Source organism: Miscanthus floridulus, chromosome 7 (assembly GCF_019320115.1).
Source record: "Miscanthus floridulus cultivar M001 chromosome 7, ASM1932011v1, whole genome shotgun sequence".
NCBI lineage: Eukaryota > Viridiplantae > Streptophyta > Magnoliopsida > Poales > Poaceae > Miscanthus > Miscanthus floridulus.
In genome coordinates this window covers 73,476,144-73,487,728 of record NC_089586.1, presented here as the reverse complement: position 1 = coordinate 73,487,728, position 11,585 = coordinate 73,476,144, and the positions used below count along the sequence as shown (strand labels likewise).

Below are 11,585 nucleotides of genomic sequence, written 5' to 3'. Positions count from 1 at the left end.
TAATGAGCTTTATGAACAGCGTGGAAAGCAAATGGATGACTATTGATGTTAATGATCCCTCAAGATGAAAAAGAACTTACGGAAATGGACTCAAGAATGTGTTTTATTCAATTTATCTTTTGAATTTATGTTTAGGAAATGTCATAATATAAAGAGGGGCGTAACTTTGGAGTGAAGAAAATTGAGGATGTATTGGCTAGCCATTTCTTTTGGTTGAAGATGAGCCGTGATGTTGAGTGTCATGTGTCTTATTATACCACTTGCAACAAAGCTTGTCTTGCTTGAATCCACATAGTTTATGTGTCATTTATATGCCTTTTCCTGTTCATAGTGTTCCCTGGGAGGATATATTTGCGAGCTTTGTTTTAGGATTACCTAGAACAAAGAGGGAGAGGAATAGTATATTTATGGTTGTGGATCGTTTTTGTAAAATAGCACACATCATACCCCGTCGCTAGAGTGATGATGCTACACACATAGTTGATTCATTTTTCAAGGAAGTTATGCGTCTACATGGATTGCCCAATACTATTGTTTCTTATCGTGAAGGCAAATTTCTGAGTCATTTTTGGAGGACATTATGGAATAAATCAGGGACCGAGCTACTATTTTCTAATATCATCCCTAAACTGATGGTCAAATAGAGGTTGTTAATCACACTTTATCTACTTTGTTGCGGACTTTTCTAAATAATAATTTGAAATCATGTAAAGAGTTTCTACCTCATATTGAGTTCACTTATAACAGATCCATTCACTCCACCACCAAGGTAAGTCCATTTCAAGTGGTGTATGGATTCAACCCGTGTGCTCCTATTGATTTACTCTCCTTTTGAAACAATGAACGTGGTGTTGCACAACATGCTAGATTTATTTTGAAGATGCATGAGACAACTAAGGCCTTGTTTATTTGAGCTTTTGGCAAATCTTAGACAACTAGCTTTTTGACCTTACAAAAGCAAAAAATCTCACAGAAGCCAAAAGCCAGAGGCTCAATATAATGAGCTTCTGGGTTTTTGGCTTCTAGAAGGTGCAAAAGTTGAGGTCCAAAAGCTCCTAGGAAGCCCAAACAAACAGGCCCTAAGAGTAATATTGAATCCATGATGGAGAAATATAGAGCTTATGGTAGCTAGGGTAGAAATCAAAACTTTTGAACCTGGTGATCTTGTTGGGTTATATTTACATAAAGATCATTTTCCAAACGAGAAAATCTGAACTCATGCCTCTAGCTAATGAACATTTTAAGGTACTTGATGAGAAGATTAATAATAATGCATATGAACTTGAGTTGCCTACAACTTTTGAGGTTAGTCCCATGTTTACCATTTTAGATTTGAGGCCTTATGTAGGTGAGGAAGATGAACTTGCACTGAGAACATCCCTACCCTAGGCACTCAACCATTACAGGGACCAATTACACAAGCTCATGCGCGTCGCTTAAGTCATAAGGTGAATTCTTTATTCTCACTTTATATTGATTCTAAGGATTGTATGTTACTGAATTATTGTGATATTTGATCCTAAGGAATATGAGAGTGGCACCTATGGACGAGTCAAGCTGTGTGGATCTTGAACCAATTTCAATTCAGGGTTAGAGTTTGGTTTGGATTTAGCAGACATCTTGCACTAGATCAGTGAAAACTCCCTCATACGAAGTTCAATTAAGACGTCATTGGATGCGCCAGAAAGCTAACGAAGATAGCTTTGTTTTGGTTCTAGGCCTAGGTGTATGTTTGGCGTGGAACATTTTGTATCATTAGAATAATGTGTCGTGGCACAGTTTGTAACGAGTCATGGGCTCCAAGCCACGTGGGTGTTCCACTGGACACCCACAACGCAAGGTCGTCCTTTTTATGCCTAGCTGCTGCTATCGAGTTTGTTTTGGGTTCTGTTGAATTCTATTTTTTCATTGTGAAGCAGGCATTCTTCATAATACTTGTGACATTGAGTCCGACTGTTGTCAGGGCCCCTATTCTTGTTCTATTCGACTATGTCAATTAGTCCATTCGAATTATGAACTTGAACCTTTGTATCTCCTATACTTTATTCATATTTGCAAATTCAGATTGCGTGTTTTTACGTTCTTGCTTGTGTTCGTCGATTCGTATGTAGGAAAAGCCTTTTTAGCTAGGTCAATAATCGTGGTGTGCATGGTTTGTAACCAACGAAGCACTGTTATAACGGTTGCAGGGATTCCAATCTTACTTGATTAGAATCCTAGATTATGAACATCGAATTCTTCACCAAACGAATCTACCATACCTACTGAAAGAACGAAATGACTCCACCAATGGAGGTTTCATTGAACTCCAATTAGCAATAATAATTAAAGATAAAATTACAACGCTTGAAATATATATTTTTTAACACACAAACGCTTGAAATACGCATTCTCTCTGTGCATATATATATTCCATCACTGCCATAAACCTGCTATGTTTTACTGTAACCAATATCTCTGGGTTATGCAACTTTTTATGCGTCGTTGTGGAGAGCCCTAAAGCCCTTTTGATATTGAGCATGTACCACTAATAAGTTGCTAAATGCTAACAAAGCACCGAGGGCTCACATGTCAGCCGAGTGGACCATCGCCATACAGGTTACACCAAAGTTACGACAGAAGAAGTATACACATATGAGAAGAGAAACGGCGCCGCCTATTGAAGTAGGAGAGGGACGAGCCTATAAATAAGCTCCACCGCCCCGGCCACACCGAGCACACAAACCATTCCCCAACTCCTCCCTTTTTGCCGTCAGCCTGCCCCTCACAAACATCCGACAGTCTCATCAGCGTCTCCCTGCTTTAGGCCGAGGTCACCGGGCGGCCACCGGCTCCACCAGCAGCAGCTAGCACAAGGTCGATGCCCCTCAGGCTCAGCACCACTCTCTAACTTTGCTAGTGTGTGTGCTCAGCTCTGCTCCATTCATGCTCTGCTTCCTTGGCTTTCATGGTGTCACATTGCGATCGTTCTATGGAGAGATGGATGGATGCCATCTTCCTTTTTATTTGCTTCTTGCTTGCTTCTCTTGTTGTCTTTATTTATATGCATGCATCCGTCGATTTGTTAATGCGTCTGAGATGACAGCTCGCTTTTTTAAATATGCCGGTGATTATGCAACTGTCATGAGCAGAGCAGCAGCATCTTTTTCTTTTTCTTTCGCCCTTTTAGCCGCGTGGCCATGCATGGCATGAATTCATGTCAATGCAGGTACCTGATGTGTGGTGTTGTGGTGCAGGCGGCTGCAGCAGCTATGGAGAGGCTCAACACGAAGCTGTACCTGCAGAACTGCTACATCATGAAGGAGAACGAGCGGCTGCGCAAGGCGGCCCTGCTGCTGAACCAGGAGAACCAGGCCCTGCTCTCCGAGCTCAAGCACCGCCTCGCCAAGTCCGCCGCCGGTGGTGGCGGTGGCGGCGGCAGCAACAGCAACGTGGCAGCGGCGAACCGCGTCTCGCCCAAGCCCGGCGTCGACGCCGCTCCGCTGTCTTCTCATCAGGCCGGCGGCAAGGGCATGCCTGCCACCAAGCCCAAGCATAAGTAGGCTGCAGTCCATCACAACTCGATCACAAGCTAGCTAGGTGGCTGCTGCATGCACGTACGGTGTCGGTTTAGTGATCACTTAATTAGCTCCGGATGTGATGTTACTTCGTTTCAGGAACGTTTGTTTAGTTTTAGTTGATGGAAACCTCAACTGATGTGTGACAATGATCTTGTAATGAATGGATGACTAGATCGATCGGAGGTATAGAGAGATATGTGCGTTTCTGAATTCCGAGAGCTCAGCTTCTTCAGTCTTCGCAATGGTTTGAGGAGCGGCTTCTGAAATTCCTGTAGTTCTCGCAGCGTTCTCTTACCTTTCTTTTTCCGGTTTGTCATCCTGCAATCTCAGACAGTGCTTCAAGATCTTGTCGGTACACGTCGTCAGTACGGCAGTTGTTCATACCAACTACGAAGAGAATGCTCACCATCGCATTACCTGTCTCCGTACGTATCGCTTTACAACTTTGATTAGTACTAGTAACTTCTACCGCGGTCGCAGCATGTATATATTATATGTACGTACGTACCGAGTAGAAAACTTGACGATACAGTACGTCATCAGTACTGCCTGAACAGTTAATGAGAGAAAGCAAGTTCACATGACAAAGGTGATTATCCTCTTTTATTTTATGGCATTGATGACAGCTTCCTTCCAAGACAACATACTGTACATCTATAAAATCGGCATGGCACAGTTTACGAGATGACACTTGAACCTGTAATTGACATGAAAGTGTAACATTTCAAGTAATAAAGATATATAATTGTCAGTTTATTTCGTTATTGGTGGTCAAAGCACGAAAAGTTTGACCGATAGGGATTTTGGATCACATATATCTTGAATAGCTTTGGCGCGCAGTTTCACTTTTTTTTCGACCTGCTGGTCTTTACCACGCTATGATTGGCTACAAATAGATAGTCCAAAGACAGTACAAGGGTGCACTCAACAGGATTCCTGCGATGCACATGCCAGTATGCCACTGCCATCATCATTCGACATGGTCTAATATACCTTTCATTTGTCCTACCCACTTAATGCGTATACAAAAAACAAAAACAAGGAGCTCATTGCATTGAGAGCTAGCATGCGCTTCGATCCTCTGTTCCTTCCCTGATCACTCGCTACTCTAACTAGTCACTAGATAATTGACTTGATAAACACTTAAAAGAACCTTGGATCTAACGGGAAAGGGCCTCTGGTCTAGTGGTAGAGCAGTCCAGTAGGACGATACCACCAACCGGGGTTCAAACCCGTGGCAGAGGCTAGAGCCTCCCATTCTCTTTCTTTGCGTGAGGGGGTTCAAACCCGTGGTAGAGGCTAGAGCCTTCCAATCTCTTTCTTTGCGTGAGGCACAAGTGTGTGGTATGAGTGTGCGGGTTGTGTACGTCTGATTGAACCCTCTTAAAAAACCTTCCATCTAACAGCAATGTGATTCTTGCTAGCTACATTCATCTTGCCAATGTTGGCATGCCTTCGGATCCTTTAGCTTGCTTCAGAAACAAAAGCAGACCAGCACCAAAAATGACCAGCCATGCATGAGGCAACCAAGTCTCCTGGACCATGAACTCATCGTGCACGAGGCTGCCAGTCATCACGTCTTGAGCTCGTAATGCGCCTGTGTATAATCGACAGCCCCCTGCCTGATTCTTTCAACAACAAAAATAAAATGAAGTAATGCGTCAGTGGCCGCAAGCAAGGATGCATTTTCCTTTTTTCGGTTAGCTCGAACGCAGTAGAATTTCAAAAAACAGCAGGAGAAGAAGATGATGAGTGGGATCACATCAGATGGAGCTCGATATATAACCGCTGGTCGCAGACACACCTATGCCCTTGATCCAGCCGTCTTTAGTTAGATCTCACTGCCACATCATTGCGCAAGATATGTTCTGATCTATACTATCTTATTTACAGCTCCAGCATCTCCCCCTTGCCTGTATTTACATTCATAATGCGATTTGTCGGGAAGTGGGATTTGCAAGAATGCAGATAAGATAAAGCTACATACTCACTCGGTAAAATGGAGAAGAAATATAAGAGGCCGGCCAATGGACAAGGCACATTCTTTGTGGTACCGATGACCCATTGGCCTTCCTTTCAGACAGACAGCGTCACACTCACATAGGAGTATTTCGTATTTGTAGGAACGCAACTGCGTGCTGCAACGGGTATGGTCCAAGGGACCAGTGTTGACAACTATGAGTGCGTCTGTACATAACCTGCCAGATGCAGAATTTGCACACATGCATCCTGTGAAGCACCTGATCATGAATCATAATGCAAGTGCCAAAAGGTATCGAGTGCTGCTCCGAAGCACAATGATCATGGGCGATACGAACAGATGCGAAGCTCAGCGCTGCTGCACCGAGCGTGCAGCACGTCCAGAGGAAATGGCGATATGATACTTGGTGTACGTTCTGCTACTACCTAACAATAACATGCCAGCCCCCATGTGTTCTCTGAAAAAACCAACCACCAATATTTTCCTGTCGTCGTGATCAGCTAGCGCTTTCTTCACTTGGGAAGAAATTCAGGCAATCAGGCCACTGGAACCTACATGTATACTACTCTGAGATGCACACACTAGGAGCATGTTCATTCAGTGCTAAACCAGAGTCGTGCTAACTGCTAACATCCGACACGCACAAAATATTTACATCCTGCAGCCGCAGCCACACGGCAGCACGTCAAGTTCGTCCAGCCTTCCAAGGGCTTTTAGCTAGGGCCACTAGCACTTCCCTGCTACCCTACAAAGTACACCACTACACACAGCCACGGCAATGTGAGAAACCAGGAGGCGGCAGCCCAAAATGGGACACAGGCACCTCACATTTCCACCCAACGCATCGCCGCTACTCCCACTAACTACTGCTACTCCAGCACAGAAGATTACTACCAGATCAGCTAACACTAGAGGGTCGCAAAATGGGTCGCATCGCACCACCATCATCTCCTAGACACGCCACGAAACGACTTCACTCGTCGTCCGGCACCACCTCCATGTTCTGCTCCTCGTACTTCACCCCAACCAGGAAGCAGATGCTCACCTGCACGACATGAACCAGGTCACGGGTCACAACAATGGCAATCGCCAATGCACGAGCCACCCACCAGGGAGATGAACACACGCGCGCGCACACACACCTGCTTGGGGTCGTACACAGCATACTCGTTGTACTCGAGCGGGCCGTCCTTGTTCGCCGACGGCACCAGCTTGCAGCAGGGGACCGTCACGCCGTCCCTCCAGGTGATGTGCTCCCACTCGTCGGGAGTCTTCCTCCCGACACCTTTCACGCCCATCTTCTTCTCTTCCAAGACTCGTGCCTCCTGTTCAGCGTTCATCAAAACAGATGGCTGGATCATTCAGAGCCTAGCTTAGGATAGGTGTGGCTGCTTCAAGATCACTGGAGGGAGAGGGAAGGTTCACCTCTGCCCCTGGTGTTCCGATTACTTCTTTGATCTCTTCTCCCAGAGAGGCCACCGCCAGCACCAGGTACCCTTCTGGGCGGTCCACTGCAGTGAAGCCGTAACGAGCCGCTTCAGCTGCTGCATCAGAACAGACTATGGCTTTGCCGAACTGAAAATGTAACGTGAAATCATTTAACATAGCTCTCAAATCTCTTGCGAGTGGACGGGATACATGATCAATGGGTGGTTACTTACCATGTACCCTGGCACAGGAAGATGACAGACAGCAGGCAGGAATCCTTTATGCAGGTGCCTAAGCAAGTTAGAGCTTGTAGTCCCTGTCCGAAAAAACAAGAGGCCACATATATGCTAAACTAGAATGAATACATGCTTGTGTTGTGCCATTGAATCATGCATGGTTAGCAATCGTGATTCATGATTCCGTGAACAGAAAAAGACTAACATACCACACCAGAGAAGAATTTTGTTTGGCAGATTCTTTATTTTCTCGTAAGAAGGAAATTCACTGGATTCAACAGCATATATCCTCTCAACAGACACACCATAGACCTGCACCCAACGTTTGATCATTGGACATGTTCCGTGGAAGAGGAATTAGGATCTACAGGCAGAGAAGTATGAGATCTTACCACATCCTCCACCTTGACAGGCTCGTATGTTTTCTCTAGGTACTTCAGAATCATCTTGTAATCTTCTGAATCCTCAGTAACAGGATTGATCGAACAACCGAGCTTCTTGTAGCATTCAGACAGTGGATCGTCCAAAGTCGAACCGAACACATCCCCAATGAGATGAGATGCGTCGTTTATATCACGTACTGTCTCAAAACCTGATGCTACCTGCATCCACATGAATTGTGAGAAATTCAACCAAGTAGATCAGATGACACAAAACAAAAGTAGAGTAGTGCATAACAATAACATACACTGTCAGCAATCTGCTCAAACCCCCTCATCGTGTATGGTCGAGTTGTGGGAAACAGAGTGAACCATTTGCTGCTGACTTCAGTCCAGAATGCATCTGCTTCTGGGCCAGACTCTGCTACCGACTCTGCATCTCCTCTCATCTGAAGCAGCATATCCTCCCCTGCCAGTTTGAACAATTGATGATAAACTGCTAGATAGCGGAACCAGAAGCACTGAAGTTCTAACCTCTCTTCAGATGGAGATCAGTAAGCATCCCTATGGGAAGGTCAGGCAGGTCCTGGGCCATCTCCATCAAAGCATACCTGTCACACAAATTATTAAAATCAGGTTTCCATATTGCACCTTTTTTTTTTCCGAAAGGCTTTTCCATATTGCATCTGCTGTGCTGACTTCTCTAAGAACGCAGAACATTCTATGAAAATACCAACCAACAGATTATATTTCCAACTAGAACTTATAAAAAGTAGTTTCTGTTCATCTAAAGGATACCTGTAAATCTCTTGGCCACATAACTGTTTCACAAGGAAAGAAACAGAAAGATCAAGCTTGCAGTGTGCTGCTGCAGAACCCAACTGACGAAGTGCTGCACCTCCATGACGCACGTCAACCCCAACATCCTGCCACAAGATTAACATACAATACACTTCTTGAATCTATGAAATCATGAGGAAGGGCTAAATAAACAAAAAGGCTAAGCAACATCTTGAAATTAAATTAGTGCAAGATCAAAGTACCATGTCCAAGGGATACATCTTCATACTCTTCTTCTCAAACTTCTTCTGCCTTTCCCAAGGCTCAAACTCATTTCCAGTAACCTCCTCAAACAGCCGAACAAATTCTTTAATAGCATCATTGACACGGCTACCAAAATCCTCCACTCGTTCCTCTGCCATCTGGTCATGACCAATTGGACCTTTCTTGTAGAATAGGTGTAAACGATTTTCAGGGACAATAACCAGCTGCATGATGCATAACCTGCACAGAAAAAAGTTCTGAGGTACATGAACCAAAGTACAATCCACAGAAAGCCATACCCCAATACACATAAGAAATTGAGAATACAAATACATACTCATTCATCTGGCATCCTAGATCGCATACAGCAAAAGCACAGTTGTAGATTATGCCATCCTTCTCAAAGACACATCCACCATCTTTATCGAGTTTAGAGTCCTTGTGGACAGATCTATTGCCAGCAAGTTTAACCTACTCAATCCAATCATTGTTATTGAGGAACTAAATAAATTTGTAACTGACAGATGCAAAATGCACTAGATTAAGGCAAAAACCTCTGCAGCTAAGGTCTCAATGGCCTCCTCACTTGGATCAAGTTGGCCCAGTGGTAGTCCTCGGCCTTCCGGAACAAGGTCAGAAACAATATCATAGGCAGCTAAAGGCTGAACTTCCTTCTTCTCGATACTATCAATTATCCAATTCTCACTAACAACAGGAGTTCCACGCTCCCTGCGCAGTGTTAGTTGTCAAATTTAGTTCAACTGTGCTATCTATTTCTATGACAACTAAGAGCAAGGAACATGTAAAAAACAGAAGTATATTAGGCAAGGGATTACAGTGCTTCAGCAAATCCTCCAGAGCCACCTTTATCTCTCTCAGCTGGAGAAGCCACTACACAGGTAACACCTGCAAACACAAATGCACCAATATCATTAAGGATCTGTTATCATACCATCATCAAACACCATACAGTTCATACATGACAACTAATGGAAGAGCATATGATACACACCAAGCAAGGAATTGTTGACCTTCCCTCCATGCTTCACAATCTGCTCCTTGAAGTAACCCTATCCATTTTCAGCATTAACAGAATAAGATTCATGAAGCTCAGCAGCACAGGTCTAACTGTCTAATAGATGAGGTTGTCAAAGGCATTACATGTGAGCGTGACATCCGTCCAGACAAGGCAATCATCATGCCGGAGAAGATATGGGCCTCTTCATCAACATCACGTTTAGGGAACTCCTTTCCTTCATGTTGCTTCAGCCACTGCAAAAACAATAAACAAAATACAGATAGTATATGAGCATTTATTAACTAAACCATGCTCAATGCAGTGCTCAGTACTTATACTATACAAACTGCAATCTCATTACCTTGCGGATGAAATCATCTTTTATGTCATCAGGAACTTTTATAGGACCACTTTTCCTTGAAGGGTCGTTAGTACTGAAAGTACAGCGTGCCCACTCGCTGTAGTTGCCAGTGCACTTGTATTTCCACCCCTTAAATTCAAGCTGACCACCACATACTGGGCACTTCTCGAGAGGCCCATAGAACATCATATCCTCACTGCAGACATGGAGAAAATGGTGAGACATTTAGCATGTGAACGAGGAGCTTCTAGTTGCAAATAAAGAACTCCAGTTTCAGCAGAAGTTCAGTACCATCTTGGAACGACTGCATCCTCTGATCCAGAAGCATCTTGCTCATTGGCTTCAAGGATCTTGCGCATGTCCTCCAGGGAGAGGTGTTCTCCTATGGCCTTGCAAAACTCTGCAAAGTCTCTTGCGGCAGTTTCTCTCCCATTGGGCTCAGATTCATCAGCTTTGAGCTTCTTGCTCTTCGTTGGTGCCTCTGCCTCCCCGTCTTGCCCTTTGCTGTCAGCAGGCTTTTTGTTCTTGGAGGGCACATGCTGGCCCCTTTCCTGGTCTTCATTCTCTGATTTCTGCTTTTTTGAGGCGAGCTTGCCTTCTTCCTGGGCAGCTGCATGCACCCGTGATCTCGTCTCGTGCACCTCCAAGAACAGAGTTCAGACTTTTGTCAGACAAGAATATTCAGAAACTACATGACAGAATGGGTAGAAAGAAAATGCCACAGCTAAACATAACAAAAGAACTAAAACGTTAGATTTCGGGTATGTATCACAAGGATCTTTCATGAAACAATAAGAAGATTCGTAGTTGGTCTATTCGAGATAGATGCTTTAGACGGAAACTTCCCACTCTGAAGTGGAAATATACGAGGGCAGTTCTAGCATAATGGGCACATCTCTATAATCTTCTAACAAGCAAAAAGTAGCAAAATTTACAGAGATAGACAATGAACAGTTACTAAGCTGGGGATAAATAGGGAGGGACCCGGTGGTGGGGATTGGAGGCGGATGGGGGTAAAGGCAAGAGGGCGTCTGGGTGTCGCCGCGGCTGAGCTCCAGCTGTGGCCATGCCCGCCTGCCTCCGCGACACGTCGCCTGCCGCCCCCGCTCACATGCAGAGCGCTTCGGGCTCCGTGAGCCGGGAGGGAGGACACGAAGCTGGGGCATGTGGCCGCCTTGCCGTGTGGGAGGTGTAAGTGTGTATGGGGATAGGAGCATAGAGTTTGGGGAAGAACAGAATGAACGCGGCAGGAATCCGCGAGACAGATGAATCTTCTATATCTGATAGGAGGGGTTCTGTTCTTCGTTGTTCCATTCAGTTACAATTGCGGGCTTATATAGCCTGGCGCCGACCCGACGGCTGTTGCCAGACAGGCATCAGTACACATGCCTCTACTCCTCTAAGCCGCTACCGGCCCCACATGTCAGTCTCTAACATTTCTCCTGCCTTGACAACCAGGCTGTCCTCTGGCTGGTGATGATCCTGAAAACCTTCTCTGTATCTCGTCCTCATCTTCCCAAGTCACCAACTCTTCAGGCAGTGCATCCCATTTAACCAGTGCCTGCTTGATCAGTTTT

General features: G+C 44.9%; 2 protein-coding genes across 3 annotated transcripts; one reads left to right on the top strand and one right to left on the bottom strand.

Annotated features, from left to right (window-relative positions):
* The first annotated feature begins 2,724 nt into the window (after positions 1–2,724).
* LOC136463441 (protein LITTLE ZIPPER 4-like) lies at positions 2,725–3,733 on the top strand. Of its 2 annotated transcripts, none has more exons than XM_066462439.1 (2): positions 2,725–2,856; positions 3,237–3,733. In XM_066462439.1, the coding sequence occupies exon 2, from the start codon at positions 3,252–3,254 to the stop codon at positions 3,540–3,542; it is 291 nt and encodes a 96-aa protein (XP_066318536.1). In that variant the 5' UTR covers positions 2,725–2,856; positions 3,237–3,251; the 3' UTR covers positions 3,543–3,733. The 2 variants fall into 2 exon arrangements, with proteins under 2 accessions (XP_066318536.1, XP_066318537.1); XM_066462440.1 differs by having other exon boundaries at positions 2,856–2,900.
* A 2,361-nt stretch (positions 3,734–6,094) lies between these two features.
* Positions 6,095–10,501, bottom strand: LOC136463440 (protein ADP-ribosyltransferase PARP3). The gene is made up of 17 exons (XM_066462438.1): positions 10,300–10,501; positions 10,009–10,204; positions 9,791–9,901; positions 9,642–9,699; positions 9,466–9,535; positions 9,184–9,358; positions 8,967–9,100; positions 8,629–8,869; positions 8,384–8,511; positions 8,120–8,196; positions 7,894–8,054; positions 7,598–7,807; positions 7,415–7,517; positions 7,203–7,285; positions 6,967–7,116; positions 6,684–6,866; positions 6,095–6,586 (listed from the first exon to the last, which is right to left on the bottom strand). The coding sequence occupies exons 1-17, from the start codon at positions 10,365–10,367 to the stop codon at positions 6,515–6,517; spliced, it is 2,220 nt and encodes a 739-aa protein (XP_066318535.1). The 5' UTR covers positions 10,368–10,501; the 3' UTR covers positions 6,095–6,514.
* Between the last annotated feature and the right edge of the window lie 1,084 nt (positions 10,502–11,585).

Bases quoted from the DNA above. Each gene is read 5' to 3' on its own strand.
- LOC136463441 (XM_066462439.1), top strand. From the start codon at position 3,252: ATGGAGAGGCTCAACACGAAGCTGTACCTGCAGAACTGCTACATCATG.
- LOC136463440 (XM_066462438.1), bottom strand. From the start codon at position 10,367: ATGCGCAAGATCCTTGAAGCCAATGAGCAAGATGCTTCTGGATCAGAG. The intron at 9,359-9,465 runs GTAATCCCTTGC...AACACTGCGCAG, and splicing joins GGAGGATTTGCTGAAGCACT to GGAGCGTGGAACTCCTGTTG. The intron at 6,587-6,683 runs GTGTGTGTGCGC...CATGTCGTGCAG, and splicing joins CTGTGTACGACCCCAAGCAG to GTGAGCATCTGCTTCCTGGT.